Source organism: Alnus glutinosa, chromosome 3 (assembly GCF_958979055.1).
Source record: "Alnus glutinosa chromosome 3, dhAlnGlut1.1, whole genome shotgun sequence".
NCBI classification, from domain to species: domain Eukaryota; kingdom Viridiplantae; phylum Streptophyta; class Magnoliopsida; order Fagales; family Betulaceae; genus Alnus; species Alnus glutinosa.
The window spans coordinates 3,359,623-3,382,298 of NC_084888.1; the positions used below are offsets into that span (position 1 = coordinate 3,359,623).

The 22,676-nt window shown below is 34.6% G+C and overlaps 2 protein-coding genes across 2 annotated transcripts; both read right to left on the reverse strand.

Moving 5' to 3' along the window:
- Nucleotides 1-379: 379 nt before the first annotated feature.
- On the reverse strand, nt 380-2,567 carry LOC133863705 (peroxidase 51-like). The gene is made up of 4 exons (XM_062299760.1): nt 2,240-2,567; nt 1,939-2,139; nt 1,576-1,741; nt 380-991 (listed from the first exon to the last, which is right to left on the reverse strand). Exons 1-4 carry the CDS (start codon nt 2,453-2,455, stop codon nt 585-587), a joined length of 990 nt encoding a protein of 329 aa, XP_062155744.1. The 5' UTR covers nt 2,456-2,567; the 3' UTR covers nt 380-584.
- A 6,612-nt stretch (nt 2,568-9,179) lies between these two features.
- LOC133864390 (peroxidase 73-like) lies at nt 9,180-11,425 on the reverse strand. The gene is made up of 4 exons (XM_062300717.1): nt 11,168-11,425; nt 10,875-11,075; nt 10,622-10,787; nt 9,180-9,712 (listed from the first exon to the last, which is right to left on the reverse strand). The coding sequence occupies exons 1-4, from the start codon at nt 11,381-11,383 to the stop codon at nt 9,306-9,308; spliced, it is 990 nt and encodes a 329-aa protein (XP_062156701.1). The 5' UTR covers nt 11,384-11,425; the 3' UTR covers nt 9,180-9,305.
- Between the last annotated feature and the right edge of the window lie 11,251 nt (nt 11,426-22,676).

Consider the following 22,676-nt stretch of genomic DNA (forward strand, 5'->3'; position numbering starts at 1 on the left):
TGTTGTAATGTTTGATGTAAATTTTCCCTTCCCCTTTTTTCTTTGTACTTCGTTCTTTATTTTTTTTTTTTAAAAAAAATGAAAAAAGAAAAAGAAAACCTCCATTTTTTCTGTCTTTGAGTTGGGATCGACTCTTTTCTGTTTTTTGTTTTTCTGAACTTTGAGTCGGGGTCTCTACGACAACAAAATCAGGTGCTCTTGATTTATGAAACGTTTATTTAACACATCTGGGGAAATCTTCTGAGATATTTTAATAAAAAAAATAATTCCATTTATTTAGCATTCTATCACTAATACCAGCTGTCATGTTGACTTCTAGTGTTCTAATAGATAAAGCCTGCCAAGATGCCAACAAATCATTTCTCTGAGCAGATAAAGCTTTGGCGAACATTATTCAATATATTTTTGAAAAATAATAATAACAATAATAAAAAAGTACACGGATCTTATCATTGATCGTCGTCACCCCAAGCTTGCCTTCCAAATAAAAGGCCAAGGCCAAGGCCAAGGCCAATTTACATTGCATATTATTGAAGAATAATGGTTTTTAATAAACTGCTGAATCACATACTGAATTTTCTCCATTAATTAAAAGCAGCGCAATCAGTACGAATGTTGCCATTCTTTCCGGTTTTGACTCCGACCCGGCCCAGCTTTGTGATGGCGGTAACAAAAGCATTTTGAAAGGCAGAAGAGCTACTCGACCAGCTGTTCACAGTGGACTTAGACCTGGTGTCCGTGAAGAGAACCTGGTCCGACGTGAAAAGCCCCTTCCCTTGTTGAAGATTCTTGAAGTACGTATTGTCAAAGGTATTGGGCGTGTTTGGGTCCATGTTGATGGCTATCCTCGGGTCCACATTCTTTGGGCACATCGACTGCAGCTGGGTCGCATAATCCTTGTTTAGACTCGGGTCCACTGGATTCTGACTGCTGAAATTGTATATCCGGTTTGCAAATTTGCTACAGTGAGAGAATCCTACGGTATGCGCACCTGCACCAGATTCAACCTCCCATGTTCATTCATGGAATCAATGCATAATAGTACTGTCCTGTAACGCTGACACCCTAACTTATATAGAAACTTTCAACCTTTAATTTATCAACAAAGCTTTTCCTAAAGTTTATTAAAATTTATATGTGTTCTAATTTTCACAAACATTTATATATATTTATATATATATTAATTTAATAAATTGCGCTAGAGAAAAATCTTCAACCTGATTTAGAGTAAAAATTTTACACTTAAATTTGTAAGTCTAAATTTGAGTAATCTATCGGTTATGTTAATTAGAAGCACATAACTACAGTAAATAGATAGAGATTTTTAGTAATTTTGTTGTTAAATATGAGAGAAATTTCTACGAAGCTCATATGTCATAGTAAATTTTGGACAGCCCGCCTATTTACTTAGACACCAAATAAATTTTATAAAATCTCTTTTCACATGCATTTACTGTTGTCCGAAGTGAAATTGGACCAATTAAGTTCCAAAAATAAGAGAACAGAAGTGAGGGCACCAACAGGAAAACTCAAACTCTGCCAACAAGTCAACAAATAGAGGGGTCTTTCTCTTACCAGAGAGAGCAATCATATCCGCTTGGGAGAGTCCTCTGGCAGCAAACAGGGAGTTGAGCTGGTCCAAATTGAAGGTTGGCTGGGGCAGCTTGCCATTTACGCTGGAAGCTTTTGAGCTCAGGCCATCCAGTCTTCCCAACTCCACAGCATAGGAAGGCCCACCAGACTGCGTTGTCATCGATCAATATCAATACTAATCTTATTATTATTATTATTAATTAAGCGAAAAAGAAAGAAACATTATAGCTAGTGAAATTAATAATGGCAACCGCCTAGAGCTAGTCCAAGTTGAATATATAGGTTGAATAAGAGCAAGAAAAATTAAGGCACTCTATGAGCTAGAATGGTGAATTAATAACCAACCAGTGCAATGACATCTCGGGTTGCCATGGCGAGAACATCAGCGCACGAGACCTTGTTTTTGCAGCTTGGGACAGCATCAATGGCCGCTTTGGCTTTGATCACGGTGTCAAATCCATCTCCGGCTAGTGACAGATTATCTGGGTGATCCTTCTCCGCCGTGTTGCTTCCAGTGGATTGTATAATCACCGACGCATCACAGCCCTATAATTCGATCATCACAAAAAACAAAGATAGTTAATTATCACCATATAAGACCACCACAATAAAACCTTGTTTTTTCGTGCCATTGTTTCAGTTTTACCTCCACCATGCAATCATGGAAAAAGAGACGGACGGTGGCAGGAACCGTGACAAAAGTTTGTTGAAACTTCTTTTGAACAGCGCCTCTAACGATGTTTTCGACATTGGGGCAGATGTTGGCGTAGTAGTTTTGTTTTAGTTGCGCCGATGCTGTGTAAGGGTAGAGGCACAACCCAAGGGAAAGTGACCACAGGGCTATGAGAAGGAACCGGCCCATTTAATTGACCAAAACTCCGAAGTTGTTGATTTTGCTACAGATTGAGAGAGAGAGAGAGAGAGGAGTAGAAGAAACGGAAGATTTATAGTAGTACCGCAAGAGTGGCTATGGTTAATGGTTGGAGTGAAAGGGATGTGTACATAGGAATAGTGGAACTGTGGTCACATGCACGAAGTTGAATTGGAATCTTCTCTACAGCCAAGAAATTTTTATTATCTATATATATATATATATATATATATCAGTGTTACCATTGAATTGGTGAGTTTAAGAAATTGATGTTTGGCTCGATCTGTTAACGTGGACCAAGCAGCCGCCTTGAAATGTCTTATCCATATATATAACTACTATCTTGTCTAAATTTTTCAGTAAAAACAAGAAGTTTGAATCTCAAAGACGTGCTCTTGCCTCTTTGTACCAAATTAAAAACAAAAAACAATTGATCTCACAACGCGGTCTAGACAGAGAGACTGAGAGAGGGAGCTGTCTTTGTACCAAATAAAAAAAAAAAACTCACAACCGAGCCATCCCAAAATGGAGGGTGTTTTTGGTTGCTCCCATTTGGTTGAACCGGTGACTTGACTATCTTCTTTTTTCTTTTTCTTTTTCTTTTTTTTTTTAAATAATAATACCAATGCAGCATATAGAATGTCCTTGGCATTTGGTAATAAATTTGACGTGGCGAGCCGTTAAGTTTTTAAACAAAAAAAATAAACAGAAATATAACTGCGTTTATATATAAGATAAGATACCTACAAATACCAGGTGAAACCCTCTTACAAATTGATGTCGCTATTGATAACGAAATCGATCACAAAGCACAAGTACCTTGTGCTAAAAAAAGTTTAAGCGTTGGTGAGAAGTCCGAGCGAGAATCAAGGGGAGCGTGATCTTCTTTTGGAACTGTTTTTCACCTGAGTTGTTAGCCGTATGGGACTGATTGTAAACCTCTGTTTTGGAGGAAATATAGGATATGGCTAGTTTGTAATCTCAGGGTCTTTGGACTCTGTTTCTGTAGAGCATTTTGCTCTCTTGGTTTTTTCATGAATGAATCTGATATCTCTGTAGAGCGAAAAAAAAAAAAAAAAAAAAAGATTAACCCTGAAAAAAAAAAAAATCTTAAAAATTGAGAGAGAGAGAGAGAGAGAGAGAGCTAGAGAGAAAGAGGGGCAGTCTAAAGTGAAAAGTGAAAACCGCCCCCAACAGAACGTAGCAGGCACGTTACGACTGCTTCCTGTAATCCTGTGGACTGTCTAACTCCAGAAAGCACGGCAGGCTAGCAGCCATGCTTTTTTTTCTTTTTTTAATATTTTTATTATTATTTTTTGGCTAGCCAGATCGAGATCACATACCAACCATATACACATGCTCTCGTTCATAGATTTGATTCTAAATTCATGTTTTTTGGGGGGTTTAAAAGTTCCGACATTGCTAATCAAGTAGATAGAAACTAACATTTGGAACAAAAATAAAAAAATAAAAAATCTAAACCCCGGCCCCCTGATAATATATATATATATACACACACACACCAAAAAGGTGTAAAAATCACTAGGGGCGAAGTTACACACAGTTTTTCATAAATGAGTGTATAAAGAAAAAGGGTGGAAGTTTCCTCATGTAAATGAATTAATATTTTAATTAAAAAACAACAATATCACTAGGGGCGAAGCGAAGATGCATGCACACAATTAAAAACTAACAATTTATTTCACGTGAATATTTTTAAATCTTTATTATTCATAAATTACACTCAAGTAGTAAACTTTATATTCGTCATCTTATTCTTTACCTTTTTCTTGTAAAAAACATATAATTTGAATTAGGGAAAAAGTACATGCACATATCCCTTCAAATTACTATGCCCTATTGTTAATGTGTCCCCAAACTATTAACTGTGTCAATCTTTCTTTTAAACTATCAAAACAATGTCAACGTCCCACTCAAGACTAACAAAAAGATAAAAATAAACTTAAATTTTTTTTAATAAAACAAAAATGTCCTTATAAATTTGAAAAAAGTAAGAACTAAAAAAAAATGTTTTAAAATTAAAAAATGTAATAAATAAATAAATAAATGATCGCCTTAGTTTTTTTTTTTTTTTTTTTTCGTTTCAGTTTTTATAAAAAAGAAAAGAAAAGAAAATTAAAAAAAAAATTAATTGTCTTGGTTTTATTTTATTTTTTGTAGTTATTTTTAGATTGTTAAAATATTTTTTAGTTTTTTTGTTATAATTTTATGAAGGATATTTTTGTCATTGGGTGAAACATTGACATTGTTTTGATAGTTTAGGGGAGAGATTGACACAATTAATAATTTGGAGAGACATTAACAATGTAGTGGTAGTTTGAAGGGGTATATATATATATATATGTGTGTGTGTGTGTGTGTGTGTGTGTGTGTGTGTACTTATTCTCCTTTAAATTATAATTCTTTGTATGTTATGAGAAATGAGAATATGGTGTGTGTGTGTGTGTACTTATTCTCCTTTAAATTATAATTCTTTGTATGTTATGAGAAATGAGAATATGGTGTGTGTGTACTTATTCTCCTTTAAATTATAATTCTTTGTATGTTATGAGAAATGAGAATATGCATGCACCTGCAGGTCCAAGTCCAACAGTTCAATGAGTAATTACTCCAAAAGGTAGTAGTACTAAAAAAGAAGGTGTAATTTAAATTTACATATTATGTTAATTGTTGTATACATTGACTAAGATTGAAAATAGGCCTTTAGACACAAAATTATAATTTGAATATATATGCCAATGATTGAACCAAATTTGTGTGGTGACCAACTAATTCTAATTAAGATGGGCCCTAAACTTGAGTTAATTTGGCTTGACTCAATATGATCTTGATCAGGTTATTGAATATGGACATGCAGCCATAACATTTCCAAGCGGCTAAAAATTGTAGATTTTAATCCTGCCCATATCCATATATATTCAATAAGAGGGAATTAATGTCTTGTTATTGAATAAGATGATGCAAGCTAATTAATGAAACAATATTCTAAACTTAATTAGTTGTTCTAGCTACTATAGCCAGATCGAGCCAAATTCACAAAGTAGTTTATATATTTATATACAACAATCAATACAAGTAGTAGTAGTCAATTTAATTAGCTACAAACAATCCAAAGTTCCCTTCCGATCGATGCATCATTTCCAAATGACTTTTTTGTTATCTACTTCGAATAATTAGACATCTAATTGAAAACGACAAATAAATCTACGTCAGCATTTTGCATGAGGTAATTTTCAATGCATGGCATGCCGCATGCGCCTCCACCCTTGACGAAGGGCCGTAGTAATTTGACACGCAGGTTTGAGTGAATGTACGTCTTAATTGTTAGGGATAATTGCACCGTTGGTCCCTGTGGTATATCATAATTATTTTTCACTCCCTTTGGTTTAAAAAGTTCATGGGAGGTCCTCGTGATATGCAATAATTACAAATTGATCACTGGCGTCAAATTCTGTTAAAATTTTTAACAGATTTCGTCAAATGCCACGTCAGCGCCACGTGTCGCCAATAAAATGGCGACACGTGTCTACCGTAATAAAAAAATATAAATTTATTAAAAAATAAATAAAAATACTTATTTTTTTATAAAAAAATTCAAAAAAAAAAACAAAAAAAAAGAAAAGCTGAAGGGGTGGCCGCGCGCCACCCCCAGTGGCTGCAGGGGGTGGCGCGCGGCCACCCCCAGTGGCCGGGGGGTGGCGCGCGGCCACCCTCAAGGCCCAAGGGGTGGCCTTCGGGCCACCCCTAGATCTACTAAGGGTGGCCCGATCCAATGGCCATGGGGTGGCCGTGCGCCACCCCCGGCCACTGGGGTGGCCGCGCGCCACCCCAGGCGGCCTCTGGGGGTGGCGCGCGGCCACCCCCTTTCCCCATTTTTGTTTTTTTCTTTTTTTTTTTTTTTAAAAAAAATAAGTATTTTTTATTTATTTTTTAATAAATTTATATTATTTTATTAAAATTAGACATGTCAGCGCCACGTGTCACCAATAAGATGACGACACGTGGCGCTGACGTGGCATTTGACGGAATCTGTTAAAAATTTTAACAGAATTTAACGCCAGGGATCGATTTGTAATTATTGCATATCAGAAGGACCTCCCATGAACTTTTTAAACCATAGGGAGTGAAAAATAATTATGGTATACCACAGGGACCAACGGTGCAATTATCTCTAATTGTTAAAATATATAGCGATTTAATACTACAACTTTATCCCTATCATTTACATTTTGCGACGTCTCATCGTCTCATTTAGTCTGAAAATAGGAATTTGTTTATACGTATATTTTTACAATTTTTAATAGAACACATTTTAAAGTCTTGATGTTGATGAAGCTATTAGAATTTATAGTTAAGCGTGTTTATGCGAGAGTAGTATCAGGATAAGCAGAGGCGGAACCAAGATTTTTGGTTAAAATGGACGAACTGGTATAATTTTTTTACGTCAAAATACCTATTCAATTCAAAATTATAATTTCAAATTTTTATGATATTACATACACACAATAGTAATAGTATAAAGTACCAGTCAAATAAACTAAGCATAATTTATAGTATAAAGTACTAGTAAAATAAACTAAGTACAATTTATAGTATCCAAAAAAAATTGTACCTTTAAGTGTAGACTTTTTCTCTTAACAAAATCCCTGAAGCCGAAATCCTAACCAGGTTAACCACACCACTACACCGACCACTCATCACGCACACATTATTGTGCTTCAAAGTCCAAGAATTTGATGAGACCAAGAGGCAATAACTGTGACATGAAATTAACAGAATTCATAGATTTGGGTTTGTAGGGTTTGGGATTGTTGTGAAAAATTTGGGTGCTTTAATGCTCTCTTGCTTTCTCAAATGGGGTTTGCTGAGAATTTGGGGCTTTTGCTACAATGGGAAGCCACACGTGGAAAATGGGGAAAAAGAGATGGCCAGATGGGTGTAGTTGCTTTTTCATATGTGAAAGGGGTAAAAACAAAAAAACAAAAAAACAAAGCTGAAAGGTTGGCTTGGTGCAGACTCTGTAGAGGGGGAGGAAGTGGGTGGGGGGGGGGGGACAAAATATAAAGAAAATTTTTTAAGGAGGACAAAAAAAATATTTTGGAGGGACAATTTTATAATTTTATATATTTTAAGTTAAATTTTAAATTTTTTTGGGGATGATGGGTCCGCCCTTGAGAATAGGTAACCTCCTGAGAAGTTTGGTTTGGAAGAGTTTAAAGCAAACAATATTATGTCATTAGAGATGGGTCGTTATGCCTTTTATTTTAATTAATATTTTACATATTGTAACTTACTTATTAAGAGATCCTACAAATGAAGAAGAATGTTAGTTCATGATCATTTCTTATTAACATCTATTTTGAAGATAAATCGTGATATAACACTAGCTAACGTCATAGGACTAGTAACAGTGGTTCATGAACGGAGTTTTGTTAAAGAGTATTTTACAGTTTTATTGTAAGTTCTTTTTATCAAAAGTCATATCGGTTTGTACGTGTGTTTCAAGAACAAAGATACCCCTCAGAAAACAGATCTAAGATCTGTTCCCTTCTCCACTCATTTTTCATTTCTACTCTCTGCTCCTACCCTTTCCCTCCAATTTTGGTTTTTTCTTTTGTTTGTAGGTGTTTTCCAACCAGAACAACAATTTTGGCTTCTCTACTATGCATCCATCCACCTACCTCCATGATATATCGTTTATCTCCTCTCTGACCGTTGCTGCTATTTACAAGTTATGTTTTTACTTTAAATAAGAGTTTTATTCTCATTAGATCTACCCTCATTGGCTAATTATGTGGTAAAGTTTACTCATGTGTGATGCGTTACTTCTCACGGCTGGTTTAAATAAATTTTTAGGATATTTGGCTACCCTTGTCTTAGATCTAGGCTGCCCGGAGCAAATCTGTTATTTAACTATTTTTGTACATGGTTTAGCGGAAAATGCAAGTCATAGATATCATTTTATTGTACAAATTTTGTTTGTATCTATGACTATATAACTTCGTAGCATATGGCTATGATTTTACAGAGCTTAATACTTAATGCTTTGTAATGTAAAAGCTTTATGCTCGTGATCTTTGATAAATGAAATATTCAAATCTTTCATTAAAAAAAAGTCTTCGTGACATGCATTTTCGGCTTAGTAATTGGTGAAAAAAGTTTGGTGGATGGAGTGCGGTTAAAATTTTGAAACAATATCATCATTTTCATTATAAGTCCTTTACTAAATAACGTGATACTCCACATTACACGCAATCAATGAATTTGCTATTGGACAATGAGTTGACATAATAATGCAAGTTTGATGAAACATCTTTTTAAGACAACAAGGGGGTACGCATATCATCTCAAAAAGAAGATCAATAATATTATTAATTGATAGGCTAAGCATCTTGAAATATAAGTCATTATAGTGATAATGACTTTGACGTGGGGTTTATAGAGAAAAAAAAAGGTTGTCAATTAATTAATAAGATGTGCCAAGTTTTATGCGTGCAATTAATAAAGACCTGCCTTCTTAAGCTTCTCATCAATCATTCAAGCTTTCATATTGAATATAATATATTAAAAAAAATAGTTCCCAAGAGGTAGCTCAATCGGCTGGAGACCATGCCTCATGAAGCGGAGGTTGCTAGTTCGAATCCCTCCTCCTCCTCTTGTGTAGATATGTCAAAAAATAAATAAAAAAATAGAATAAAATATCAATTTAATCTTTGTAATAGAAATATTCGTAGGCAGATATGATCGTCAGCATGATATTCTACGTCTTAACCCCATTATTATTATTATTATTATTATTTTCTTGGGTATATGGTTTTTCTCAATTGAAAGAAGCACAATCAATACGAATATTCCCATTCTTGGCCGTCTTCACTCCGACCCGGCCTAGCCTGGTCATTGCATTGATGAAGGCTTTCTGGAAATCTGAAGAATTTCTGGCCCATCTATTAACAAGGGGCTTGGACCTGGTGTCTGTGAAGAGGACTTGATCCGAGGTGAATAGGCCCATCCCTTGCTGGAGATTCTTGAAGTACATATTATCAAACGTCTGGGGCGTGTTTGGATCCATGTTGATGGCTATCCTGGGGTCCACATCCTTCGGGCACCCTGATTGAAGTAGGGTCGCATACGTCTTGTTTAGCGTAGGGTCCACCGGGTTTTGAAGGGTGAAATTGTATATCCGGTTCGCGAACCTGCTACAGTGAGAGAATCCAACCGTGTGCGCCGCTGCAAAAAAAAAAAAAGAAAAAGAAAAAGAAAAAAAGCAACATTGTTATGAAGTTGTGAGTTCATACTGGATCTTAAGTTCTGCATATATATGCATGCAGGGTTATGGTGTTTAAGAACACGTAATTGTTAAATATTGATTAATTAAGTGATGATAAATTATCATTTATTTTTTAAAATCTCCTCAATAGGTGAAGCCTAAAATATTGAATGTTTAGATACGAATTTCTAATAATTTGTTTTCAGAAATATTAGTAATTCGAACCTCAAATGTAACTTATCTGGCTGGAACTCACTTGTCCAAGTGGATGGGCAATTCGAACCACAAATGTAACAATCCATCTGGCTGAAGCCAGGGCAGAGCCAACCTTCCAACTTTGGGTGGTAGAGGAGTGAAAAAAAAAAAAAAAAAAAAAAAAAAAAAAAAAAAAAAAATTGGGGGCGGGGTGAGGGTGGAATTTGAAAAAATAAAAATTTTAGGGATGAAATTTTTAATTTTTTTTTCTTGAGAAAACATTAGGCCTTGGGAGGAGGCCCCCCAAAAGCTCTATGTGACTCCGCTAGTGACCGGAGCTTACTTGTCCAAACAAATGTGCAAATAACCCAAAAAAAATTTAGATTGATAGGTTGCATATTAGCTTTCTCATATTTGGCTGTACAATTTATTAGTAATCGGAATAACAAAATTGTTTAAAATCTATATCCCGTATGTTAAGCTTAAATTAAAGTGATAGAATATATAAGATTGCTCTATTGTACCGTAATAGAGTGGTTCATATATATGAGCATATTTGAGTATCACTTGTTTGGTCAGGTGTTCGGACCATCAAAACATGTAGAAGATGGGCTTTCTAAACGCCTCTGGAAGCAAATAAAACTCAGAAAAACTCATGTGCAGAGTGGCCATACCTGAGAGAGCAACCATGTCATTTTGGGAGAGCCCATTGGAAGCAAATAGGGTATTGAGCTGATCCAGACTGAAGGTTGGTGCAGGCAGCTTCCCATTTACACTTGCAGCTGTTGAAGTTAGCCCATCAAACCTTCCCAACTCAACCGCATATGAAGGCCCGCCAGCCTGCACCAATCATTATAACTATAACTATAACTAAACATGCAGAAAATGGTCATGAAAAATGTTACTCGGGAAGAACGGTGGACAAACCAGAGCAATGACATCTCGGGTTGCCATTGCGAGTATATCCGCACATGAGACCTTGTTCTTGCATCTTGGGACTGCATCAACAGCCGCCTTGGCTTTGATCACGGTGTCAAATCCATCTCCAGCGAGCGAGAGATTGTCGGGGTTGTCCTTCTCTGCCGTGTTGCTTCCAGTGGAAGCTATTATCACCGAGGCATCACAGCCCTGTTATTCAGAACCGAATCGGTCATAAATTCAACACAGAAATCGATCGTTGTTCTTATATGGCAGTACTACTGTATGTAATATATATTTACCTGGACAAAGCAATCATGGAAGAAGAGGCGGATGGTTGCAGGAACCGTAACAAACGTTTGGCTAAATTTCTTTGTGACAGCATCTCTAACGATGTTTTCGACATTCGGGCAGACATTGGCATAGTAATTTTTTTGTAGTGCTGCTGATATTGTGTTGGGGAAGAGACACAAGCTAAGGCTAAGTGACAGCACCACTATAAGATTAAACCGACCCATTTGATGAGGGAAATTGAAGTATATGGGATGGAATAAAGCTAGCTTAGCAGAGATTTTATACATACATGTGGTAGGGTTTAATTATTCATAAAAAAGATGTCAAGGGAATGACACCTCTGATCACGAGAAAGTTGGATTAGAATATACATATATATATATACCAAACTGGTGAATTTTTAATGGTGACGTTGATGCTGACTCCATTAATGCCAGCTCTCTGCTCCTTGTCAAATTGATTTCACTTTCTCTTTCTCTCTCCATTTTAAAAGCTTGCGCAACTCAAGTATGCATAGATAGAAAAACAATAAGATGGTCCTTTTCTAACCAGTAAACAAGCTCCCAAAAGCTTTTCTCAGTTGAATTTAAACTGAAAGTTTGACCCTCGTGGGCTTCCAAATTCTATGACGCAAACAAAACAATAATATTGGTTGTCTTTTCAGTTATCTATGCGCTATATATGAACATATTACCAGCCATGCATATATTCTCACTCTCAGAGAATAATTTTTGTCATACTGACTCATATAGTTTCAATTTTTATTTTGTTTTTGAAGGGGTTAAATAAATTTGTTACATTAATTTTTAGTAAAATATATAGATAGGTTAAGAATAAACAATCTAAGCCCGCGCGTTTATAAAAGCTTCCACTTTAATGGTGGCATTGAGAAGCTGACACGATCAACTAGTTTTAAAAGATATATAAATGATTTGGTTGTTTAATAATTAATTAAATGATTACATTTGTCATTTTTTATTAGCTTAAGCTTTTAAAATAATTAATAATTTAATATGGTATCAAATCAGAAGTTTTAAGTTTGATGTAAGGGAGAGTGTTAAAGTATTAATTAAATAATTAAATTTATTATTTTTTATCAACTTAAACTTTTGAGATAACTAACAATTTAACACATCAAATGAAGAAATAAATAAACGTAGTTCATCAAACGGCTATCTTTGGACTGCGTTCTTCAAGAATTTTCCAAAATCACTTCAAAACTGGAACGGGGCATGGCCGCATGAGGCATGAGCATGAACGGAAGAATGGGGACTGGTATAGGCCATATATAAAACAAATTAAGTTTAATATTGAACAATTTGAGAAGACGCTGTCTATTCCCCATGGCCCGTGCCAGCAAATCTATGTTGTATTGATAATAAATTAATCATTAATTAGTACCCTATGTATAGAAAGTCAAAATTTGAGATAATCCATAAATTGGTTTTTGTAACTCGAAACGATATGTGTTTGGTATCATTCTCTTGCACATCTTTTTCGTAAATTTATCATTGAATCTATGCAACCACGTGTAGGTTCCATATATTCAATAGTATTGGATTTGCACATCTCCAATATGGAGATAAACAATAAATGTGCAAAATAATAAAACCAAACATTTTTTGTTCAAAACAAAGAGAAATCGTTTCGAGGTTCATATTAGATTTTATAGATTTAATGGTGTCTATACATCACCACGTAATTTAAAATTTTTAAATAACGTGACACTATATAAACTATTTGATTCAACAAAATAAAATCGAAACCACAAAATATTTCTCTCTATATATTATACAGGAAATAGAAAGGGTCCTATTCCATAATTCAAAGGGTATTTCTCCTCTCATTTAAGAAAAAGTGACCAAGTATAAAATCTATCAATAAAATCTAAAATATGATCGAATAATAAAATAAAAATAATATTTGAAAAATGATAACTTGGTGTATGTGATTTCTGAAAGAGGGAATGAATAGCTTTTACACATGGAGGAAAAAAAAAAAAAAAAAAAGTCTACAAAAGAGAGATGCCCTCGATGCACAAGGCACATGTAGACAGACTAATTCAGAGGACATTAATAATATTATATGTGATTATCAATTTACAAAGTTAGAAACATGGAATACAGAATGTTAATCCTTGTATTTTATTTATTTAAACTATAGATTAGGGGCCCTAATTACAAGTCAAATTTCAAATATTCCTATTTTAATAAAAGAGAAGCATCATCGAAATACAATCATAGAGGAATCAAACATTCAAAGGCTATGTAAGATACCGATTAACGCAATCGCAGCATTAAAGAAATTTATTTCTTCGATCAAGGCCTCCATTATTCTCAAGGGAATTTCAGCTTGTCACGTTGCACTACAGCATTACACGGTTTCTAACTATTTGGCCACTAATATATAGAGGATTGAATTATTATTTTTTGAAAAAATTTCACTTAATTCTCCTGAATTTTCATAATTTTGGCAATCTTCCTTCAAAGTTCAAAAACTCATCCCGTTAAGATTTGGAGTTAAATCAAATGATCAAAGCGTAAAATAACACTTATACCACTGCAAACTTTATTAAATTACCCTTAAATTACAATTAATTTTTTTTTTTTTAAAAAAATGAGAATATTTTGGGAATTTCTCTTTCCTCCGTTAGGATTTAACGGAAAATTTTGATATAGGAGTGAAATTGCAAATTTTTTAAAGTTACATACACGAAATTGAAAATTTAATGAGCGGTTAAATGAATTTTACCTTATTTTTTTTTAGACAATTTAATAAGTTTTGAGTTCATAAAATTATTCTTTGCACTGTTCTTTCTCGGCAAGTTCTTACAAAGAAAAATTATAATTTAAACTAAAACCAAAGCCATACGCAATCTAATTTAATAATAAAGTGGATTCTATTATTTTATAGCTTCGTGATTGGGTGTCACGTGTAGTTTCTTGCTAAAAGAGAATACCCAAACCTAGCTCATTCTGTTTGGATAGATGCTCGTATAGCTTTCCACACCGCACATGCTCAAATACCTCTCCGAACAGATGAAACTCAAATAAATACCCTTTTACATAAGATTGTCCATTACTCATGCATACAAGTACAACAAATAGCCTCATTGCCCGGATCTGGCCGGATCAAGAAATTTCCTGCACTTTGCAAGGCATTTCCAGTGTGTGTAAAAATGTTGCTTACTCATGCACGTACGTTCCTCTTTCTTTATTACCCAGAACAAGGGAATGTCTTCTTTCTTCTTCTTCTTCTTCTTCTTCTTCTTCTTCTTTTTTTTTTTTTTTTTTTTTTTTGAAGATAATGCACAGCGAGATATCTCCCCGACTATAATATGGACATAAATTTCTTACAAATTCTTCGTACAAAATTTCATACAAACCAACTTCTAAAAGTGACATGCATGTGCTCATTGCATATGAGAAGTACATGTTTTTTTATTAGTATGTGCGTCTCATATGCTTTTTTAATAGCTTATAGGACATGTGTCACTTTTAGAACAGCTTTCTATGAACCAATTTATAAGAAATTTTTGTCCGACTAATATAATTAGGGCATAAACATTGGCATCTTTCCTAGACCAACAATGCATTTTGGGTTCTTGATAAGATTTTTAAAGGAAAGGAAGAAAAGAAAAGCTATAGGGACCACCGGAAAATAGAAACAAAAGTTAACCTATAATTTGAAGAATCCAACCCTTTTTCTTCTCGGAGAAGCAACTGGGGTTTGAATTCTTCAAATTATTATTCACGTTTTGCTTAAGGGTCCCCTTGGCATGCAATTGGAATTACCTTTTCTTGGCTTTTGCAAAAAAGATCGAAGAGCTGTTCATCCAAAATTATATAAGGCGTCAACTTTTGAATAGTCTCACACCGAATGAAAAAAACTTTTGAATAATGTAAGATCTATTGTCTAATCTACGTCTACGATGTTTTCACGTGCTGTAGTGAATCTGCATGTGATGTATAAGTATTCCCGTGATTAGGTGGTCTAGGTATTATCATAGTCCGGAAACAACCAAATTAAAGTTTGCATTTAGAGCTATCAAAAATTATGTTTGGCTTGATCATGAGTGGTACTCCAAATCCAATGTTTCTGCCCTAGGAACCAGGTAAGTAATTTTTGAATAAGCTAGATGATCAAAGGTCTAGGACTCTAGATTGTTGTTTGACAATCCCAGTCAAGCATCAACCTTTCATAAGAAATTGACATTGCAAGATTTCTTCCTTTTTTTAGGCTTAATTTGATGGAGTCGCATAAGTAGCGTGATCAAGTGGGCATGAAAAGTCGATCGGGACAAACATGCCGTAATCAAATGCAGTTTTTGAGTTATATTTTCATAATTTATTACTTATCCCAAAAAAAAAAAATATTAAAAAATTAAAAAAAAAAATCATTATGAACATCAACATGCTGCAGGGTCTAAGTAAGAGAAATACGTTCCAATTATTTCATGGATAAGTAGCTGTGGGAATTTTAATAAAGTGGCTCACCAGAATAGAAAAAAATGATTTTTAATTATTTTGGTGAGGTTACTAGGAATGCTCTATTACTATAAAGTCATTTTTGTGTTAGGTTTGGGATAGAATTGGGCCATCCCTTGGCATTTGTTTGGTTAAGTACTAAGTACAACCAAAGCCCACTAGTGATTTCATTTCTACACACTGGGCTGGACCATCTGATGGTTGAGGCCGGCATCCTAAAATTGTTTTACTTATATATATATATATATATATAAAATTTTAAAATAATAAAATTAGGTTTAGGTTTTACTTTTATACTTTTCTTTCTTACCTTTCCATCTCTGCGCCTCACTGCTGCCCCAGCCAGCCCTCAACTTTTCAAGCTTCAATTTCTTCACTTTCTTAGTTTTTATCATTTTTGTTTCTTCAATCTTCATTATTCACACCAGTTCTTCTTTTCTTTTCTTTTCTAAGTTTTCTTCAGTTTTTTTTTTTGGACCAACCACAACAAAGCCCAGCATATTGGGCCAAAAAAAAGACTAAAATATTTGTTTAAAGGGTTAAAAAGGTCTAAAAGAAGCCCAAAAAATAGGTTTAAGACCAAAATATGCACAAAAACCCAATTTTTTCAAAATTTCGGCATCTGATCAGGATAATCAGTCAAACCAGGTATCAACCAGTAACATTGGTTATTAAATATCTAGTTAACCAGCTACCCGGTTACTGAAACCGGTTTGCGATTTTGATCAACCGACTATCCCGATTACTGTTACCGTTTTTAGCCAATAACCAATAATCAAAACCAAATTTTCACCCCTTCATTGGTCGTAATTGGTCATAACCATATACCATAGAGGGTGAGTGGTCTAGACGTCTAGTGACAAAGGCTAGGTGTTGAGTAGGTTTTGAACTCAAATCATTGGTCAACGATGGAGCTGAAGTGAAGCTACAGCTGAACCCACTTAGAAAGAGCGAGCATCTACAGCTCTTTACTGTCTAAGCCCCTCAAGATCACATTTGTTATCCACAACATATAGGAACTACTATACCGTATCTTCCCATTTTGCCACCCTCAGGTAGTCTGTTCTTACTCCTCCCTGTGACCTTTGGTCTAGACTTTGAGAATAGGGTTAGGAAAAAAAAAGGTCCATGGTTAAATCTTGAAAATTTTCAAAGGTTGTCTCAGTGGTGTTAAGGAAATTAGTGGGCGTGAAGAAAAAGGAAGGTGAGCACCAAATTATTACCGTACACAACATCAAGCGTGAAGATCTGCAAGCAGTGTTTTTCCATATAAAGCATCAATCGTTTCAAGGTAAATTCAGAATTAATGGGGATGTGTCTCCTAGTTTTTATATATGTTTGAGAAATAATTCTACTCCAAGTTGAATTGGGGTAGTAGTCTAATTCGGGTTCAATAAAGAGACTTTGAAGAATTTGGTCAACCATCCAACTCTCAGTCGAATGAGATAAAACTCTTAGACTAAATCAAACTTCAAACACTCTTAATTTTAAATGGGAGTAGTAAACTCAAATCAAGTCGAAGAAAATAATTTTTTATTTTACCTTATTCGTTCTTTCTCTGAATTTTACATGATATCAAAGCGTAAATACGATCTCTGAAGGCTTTGTTGAAACAGTACTCTTTAGAATTTCTTGCAAACAAAGCACCCATTCCATCTGTACAGAGCTTAATTTATCCTTTTGCGTCTTGTTTCGGCTAAGCAGAATATAGAGGCATGGCTTTTATGGGAGATAATTTGGTTAAAACTTAGATTGGCATATCTTAATGTGACACATCCACAACGGGTCAAGTTATAGTGTTACAACAAGACAGCTATCTATAAGGCGATCTATCGATCTCTTGATTGCCACCTCATGCAAGAGAAAGTGAGAAACTCCCAAATAGATATTTAGGGTGCACCATGAATCGATCACAGACCTTCCAAATTGGATTTTCTCTAGTCCTTGTCATGCATGTAATGTCAATCGCTATCTATTTGTCCCCCCAGACAAAGGTTGGTGAGCCCACAATCTAAACTCTAATTCTAAAAAATGAGGTAACTGGTAACATTATATGAGAGAAATGTGTGGCTAAATATCGATGAGGTGAACGTGACAGAGAGAGGTGGTGGGGGAATTGAAAGAAGGATGGGAGTCAAAAAGTATGCCTATAGAAAGCTTATCGAAAACCAATGAGAATTTTGAGACCAAATTGGCCTCAAGGAGCTAGTGTCCAAACCCCAAAGGCCGATAGTGCTTCTACGGAGACATGTAGCGTTCTTTGTGAAAGCCATCGGAATTCAGCTCAACCATGATTATGTCCTTGTCTTCCAGTTGTTTTTGGTTGACACACAAGTTGGTGGGCTCACCACTATTTTTCTTTCTATGGACGTGTTTGAGATTTTTAGACTTGGAAAGGAAGTGTTTAAATTTGACGGTCTTCATCAACTCTTGTTAAAATATATATATATATATATATAACACCATTATGTCGGTCCAGTGAAATAGAGGGTAATATATAACATTTTTCTTAAATTTTTTTAAAGTACAAAAGTAATGATACTCTTTACACTTATATCACATTGATTAATATAACATGTTTTAAGTAGTTTATTTTTTAATTTGACTTATATAAAAAGTCATTTAAAATATATTATGTAAATCCATATATGTATATTGTGAATGTGAAAAGTAACGTTACTCGAAAGTCAAAAACTAGTTGCCTTAACTGTTATTGGACAACAATGGCATCATCACTGAGAATAATGAGATAGTTGGGGTGAGGTGATAGTGCCATTATCCTCTGCATCATGTCTCTCATTGTTATACGAGACTCTGAGAGGTTGCCTTGCCTTGTTTGCTTCCTCACTGGGGTATGCAAGTCGGGCCCAACTACCCGACCCTGGCCTGCATTCTCTCCTCAGGGCTGGTCGGGTGGTAATTGGTAAACCCCCCACCCTCATATATATATATATATATATATATATATATTATATATTATTAGAGTACATAATTTTTATAGGTGAATCTCTAAAAATTAATTCCCCTTCCCCCAAATTTTAATATTTTTAACTCAAACTCTGGTTGTTTCTACATAAAATATTTTATTACAAATCATTTTTCAAAAGATTAAATTGAGCTGAAAACAAGTTTTATTGTTTGGTTTGTATGAAAAATCAACGATGATTGGTGACCTTCGGTAGCAGTAGTGGATTTTGGTGGCAGCCGGCGAAGATTTTTCTTATAAACCAAAAAATATCTTCAATTAATTTTTTTATCATGTCAAATAATTTTTTTGCGTGGAATATATATATATATATATATATATATATATATATGAGTAGTGATTCACTACCACCTAAATATACAACTTTTCACCACCTTGTCTATGTGGCAAGGTGGTGAAAAGTTGTATATTTAAGTGGCATTGAATCATTATTCTATATATATATATATATATATATCCACCTTTTGAGTTGCATGAGGACTTGGTCAAAGACGCACTCGTCTAGAACACTTGGTAACCAACGAACGGAGTCTAAATTTGATTTCAAGTAGTCTCAGAGAGTCACAGAGTGACAGTGGCAGTACATCCGGTAAAGTTTTTATAATTTTCATGCGCGAAGATGCACTGGACACTAAAATGGCAGCTATGATCGACCCCATTGCGTCATGCTACGAAAACCTGAGACACCCAAGCGGGAAAATGCCTGGGACCCTTCTGAGTTCTGACTCTCAGCACTGTTAATGTTTTTTCAAAAAAACAATGAAAATTGACAATTCCCCAACTCATCTTTCTGCACGGTGGGACCAAAGAACAGCGCAAGCCTGTCGCACAGCCTTTTCGGCAAACCCAATGGACCCACCGCCCCATACGACTGCACCTCCCCACACCAACAACGCGTGCTTCCATGTCCACCCGGACCACCCCTCTCCTTCTCTCTCTCTTCCTTTTTTCATTTTTATTTTTATTTTTTTATTTTTTTCCTTTCCCTAATGGAGTATTCTATTCTGACCAGCAAGTTTCGTTTAAACTAACAAGCATATGATCATCCTTGTTGATAACTCGATAGTAGTTTTAAGAAAGAGAACAAAAAATTGTTCCTTCTTGATAAGTACGAATAAACATGCACATTGTCCAGGTTCTCTCTAGCTCACAAGGAGAAATAATTGTTAGACAACTCTCGACATAATTTTTGTATAACTTCAACAAAATTTTTAGAAATTAATTATTAGATTTTTTATTTTTTTTCTTACATGTAGGTCTTACATATTTTGTTGAAGTTGTACAGAAGTTATAAGCGTACGTATCATATTTCTATGACAAATAGGTTAGAGATATGATTCTTCACTATCTAAATATACAACTTTTCACCACATTGTCTATGTGATAAGGTGGTCATCCATTAGCTTTAGAGCTTTTTTATTTTTAAAAAATAAAATAAGGTGGGGGACCACCTTGCCACATAAACAAGGTGGTGAAAAGTTGTATATTTAGATGCTGAATAATCATATCTCAATAGGTTAATGGGTTTTAAAAGTGATCTATCTCTTTGTAAACTAACCAGCTCTCAATAGGTTAATGGGTTTTAAAAGTGATCTATCTCTTTGTAAACTAACCAGCTCCAAACAATCGATCCAAAATTCATTTAACTTAACATGTCAATACTAATTATATAACGACACGTGTCCAATTTGCTTAGTCGCTATCAATTAGAATTGGACAGGTTGAAATTGGGATATGTATTATTTTTTTAAGATTCACAATTTTTTACACGATTCGCGAACTCTAGATTAATTCATTAGCGAGTTAGGGTTGAGAGATATAATCCGTTTATTTAGGTCGAGTTATGGTTAACATATATAGTCTTATACTCATGTCTCTACGAATCTAACACACGATATAAGGGCCGACAATTGTTAACACAACGCACAAACTCGACACGAATCAAACACAAAATTAACATGTTAGAATTAAGGGGTTTAATCCCTTTAATTAAATTGGTCAGGTTATGCTCGACCTCTATAGTATTATAAACTTGATACGTGAACACAAATTACCAACCATGTGCCATTGTGTGCTCTTTTGGAACATGTTGTTGGGCAAATTATACTTCCCTAGAGCTAGCTGAGCCCATATCCAAGCTGAGGGCCTAGTAGGTCTGACTGAACTGATTCGACCTGCTCAGTTCCCACCGTCCCTGATATTTATTACAGGGTCTTGTGAATGGATCGTCTCGGAAGTATCCCGCCTTGGATATGCTCTCAAGATATATTGAATGGTCTCGGGTATCCCTCTTAGAGTCGTCTTTAAGTCAATTTGAATGTTACTTGAAGACTATGATTGAAATTTGTGAGATAAGATTTGACCACGTAAACTCATATAAAGCTGCAAAAGGACTCTATCTAGAGTTTTGCAGGATAGAGCCGTATCCCACAAAATATGGAATAAGATGATTATATCTATCTAAAGTTAATTGAAAGAAGTATTAAAACTCAAATTGGACTCCTAGAAAGATAAGTTCGATCCTATACAATATAGGAATCAGACTCCTAATAAAATTACATTAGTAAAATCCAGTAATCTTAAAACTGTGTGTCTATAAATAGGTTGCTACCCCAGGTATAAAATTACCATCAAATCTCTGAATTTACTCTATTTTCAATACTCCAAAATTTATGTATCAAAACTGATTTAGGCATTGGAGTGGGGAAAGTTGGCACCTCCAATAAGCTGCTTATTGTTTTGCAGATTTAGGATAAGGCTAATCACAATGTGACATGTTTCCATACCGAAAACTGTACGAAAACACATGCCAATCTCAACAAATACAGGTGTTACTAAAATTATAACCAAACCAATATACAAAACTAATATCTAAGCAAATCCATCAGTTTGCAAATTCATGCCATGGAATTGGATCTAGCTGTTCCAATCTGTCTTACATGCAACTACAGCTAAACAATGACGACAGGTATCCCAAAACAATAGGAGATTAATCTTATCCAAGCACATATGGGGTGGAGGATTGTGTAAGGTACATTTTTGTATTTTTCTTTTCTTTTTTGAGCTGGGGTCCACTTACTTGGACCATCCGTCCATTTGATTAATCCCACACCCACGTGGCCAATTAAGGCCTATATCATTTTGTGCCGGATCTTCCAATAGGTTCGCCTAACCACTAGCACCATCTTACATTGTACAGGTAGATAAAACCCACGATCTCATTCTTTAAATGATTTTCCTTGTATCGAAAATTTAATGCATCTGGACTGTTGGATTTTCAGATCCTGTGGCCAGTTCTTGGCTTTTGCCTTTTGGACTGTTGCAATTGGTACCCACTCATCGTACAGTCCTGATCTATTTGTCGGCGGGGCAGATATGTCACCCTAAGCTCCTCCCTATTCATGATGCTAGTGCTACATAGGGTAATACTTATATTTTTATATTATAATGCCTAATATTTTTATTCGTCAAATTTTCTCCTGCATGTCATGCTTCTAAGATATCAAGAAAATGGATGATTAAGAACTATCTCATTATTAAAAAAAAAAAAAAAAAAAAAAAATCAGTTTTTAAAATTTTGTTTATTATTTTTTTTGTATAAATTTTTGTTATTTTATATTTTTTAATAATTTTTTTAGTTTTTATTTTATTTTAATAATTTTATGAATGATATTTTTGTCATTAGAAAGACATTGGCATTTTTTAGTAGTTTAGGAGAGACATTAACATAATTGGTAGTTTGAGAGAGATATTGACAATAAGGTGGTAGCTTGAGGAGGTTATCTGTACTTTTTTCTTTTTCTAAAAAAAAAAATAAAAAAGTTTTAAGCATGGTTGGAACTACATGCCACACAGTGTCTTCCCCAATTTTTAACTTTTTTTTAAATACCCATATAATCATTTTGAAATCAAATTTTAACCCCCTCTCTCCCTCCCCAATTTTTATTTTTTTTTAGTTTACACTCAAACCTGAAATTCTAGTTCTATTCCTAGTTTAAAGCATATTAAATGTATTAATGTTATGGATTTGATATCAAAGAATAT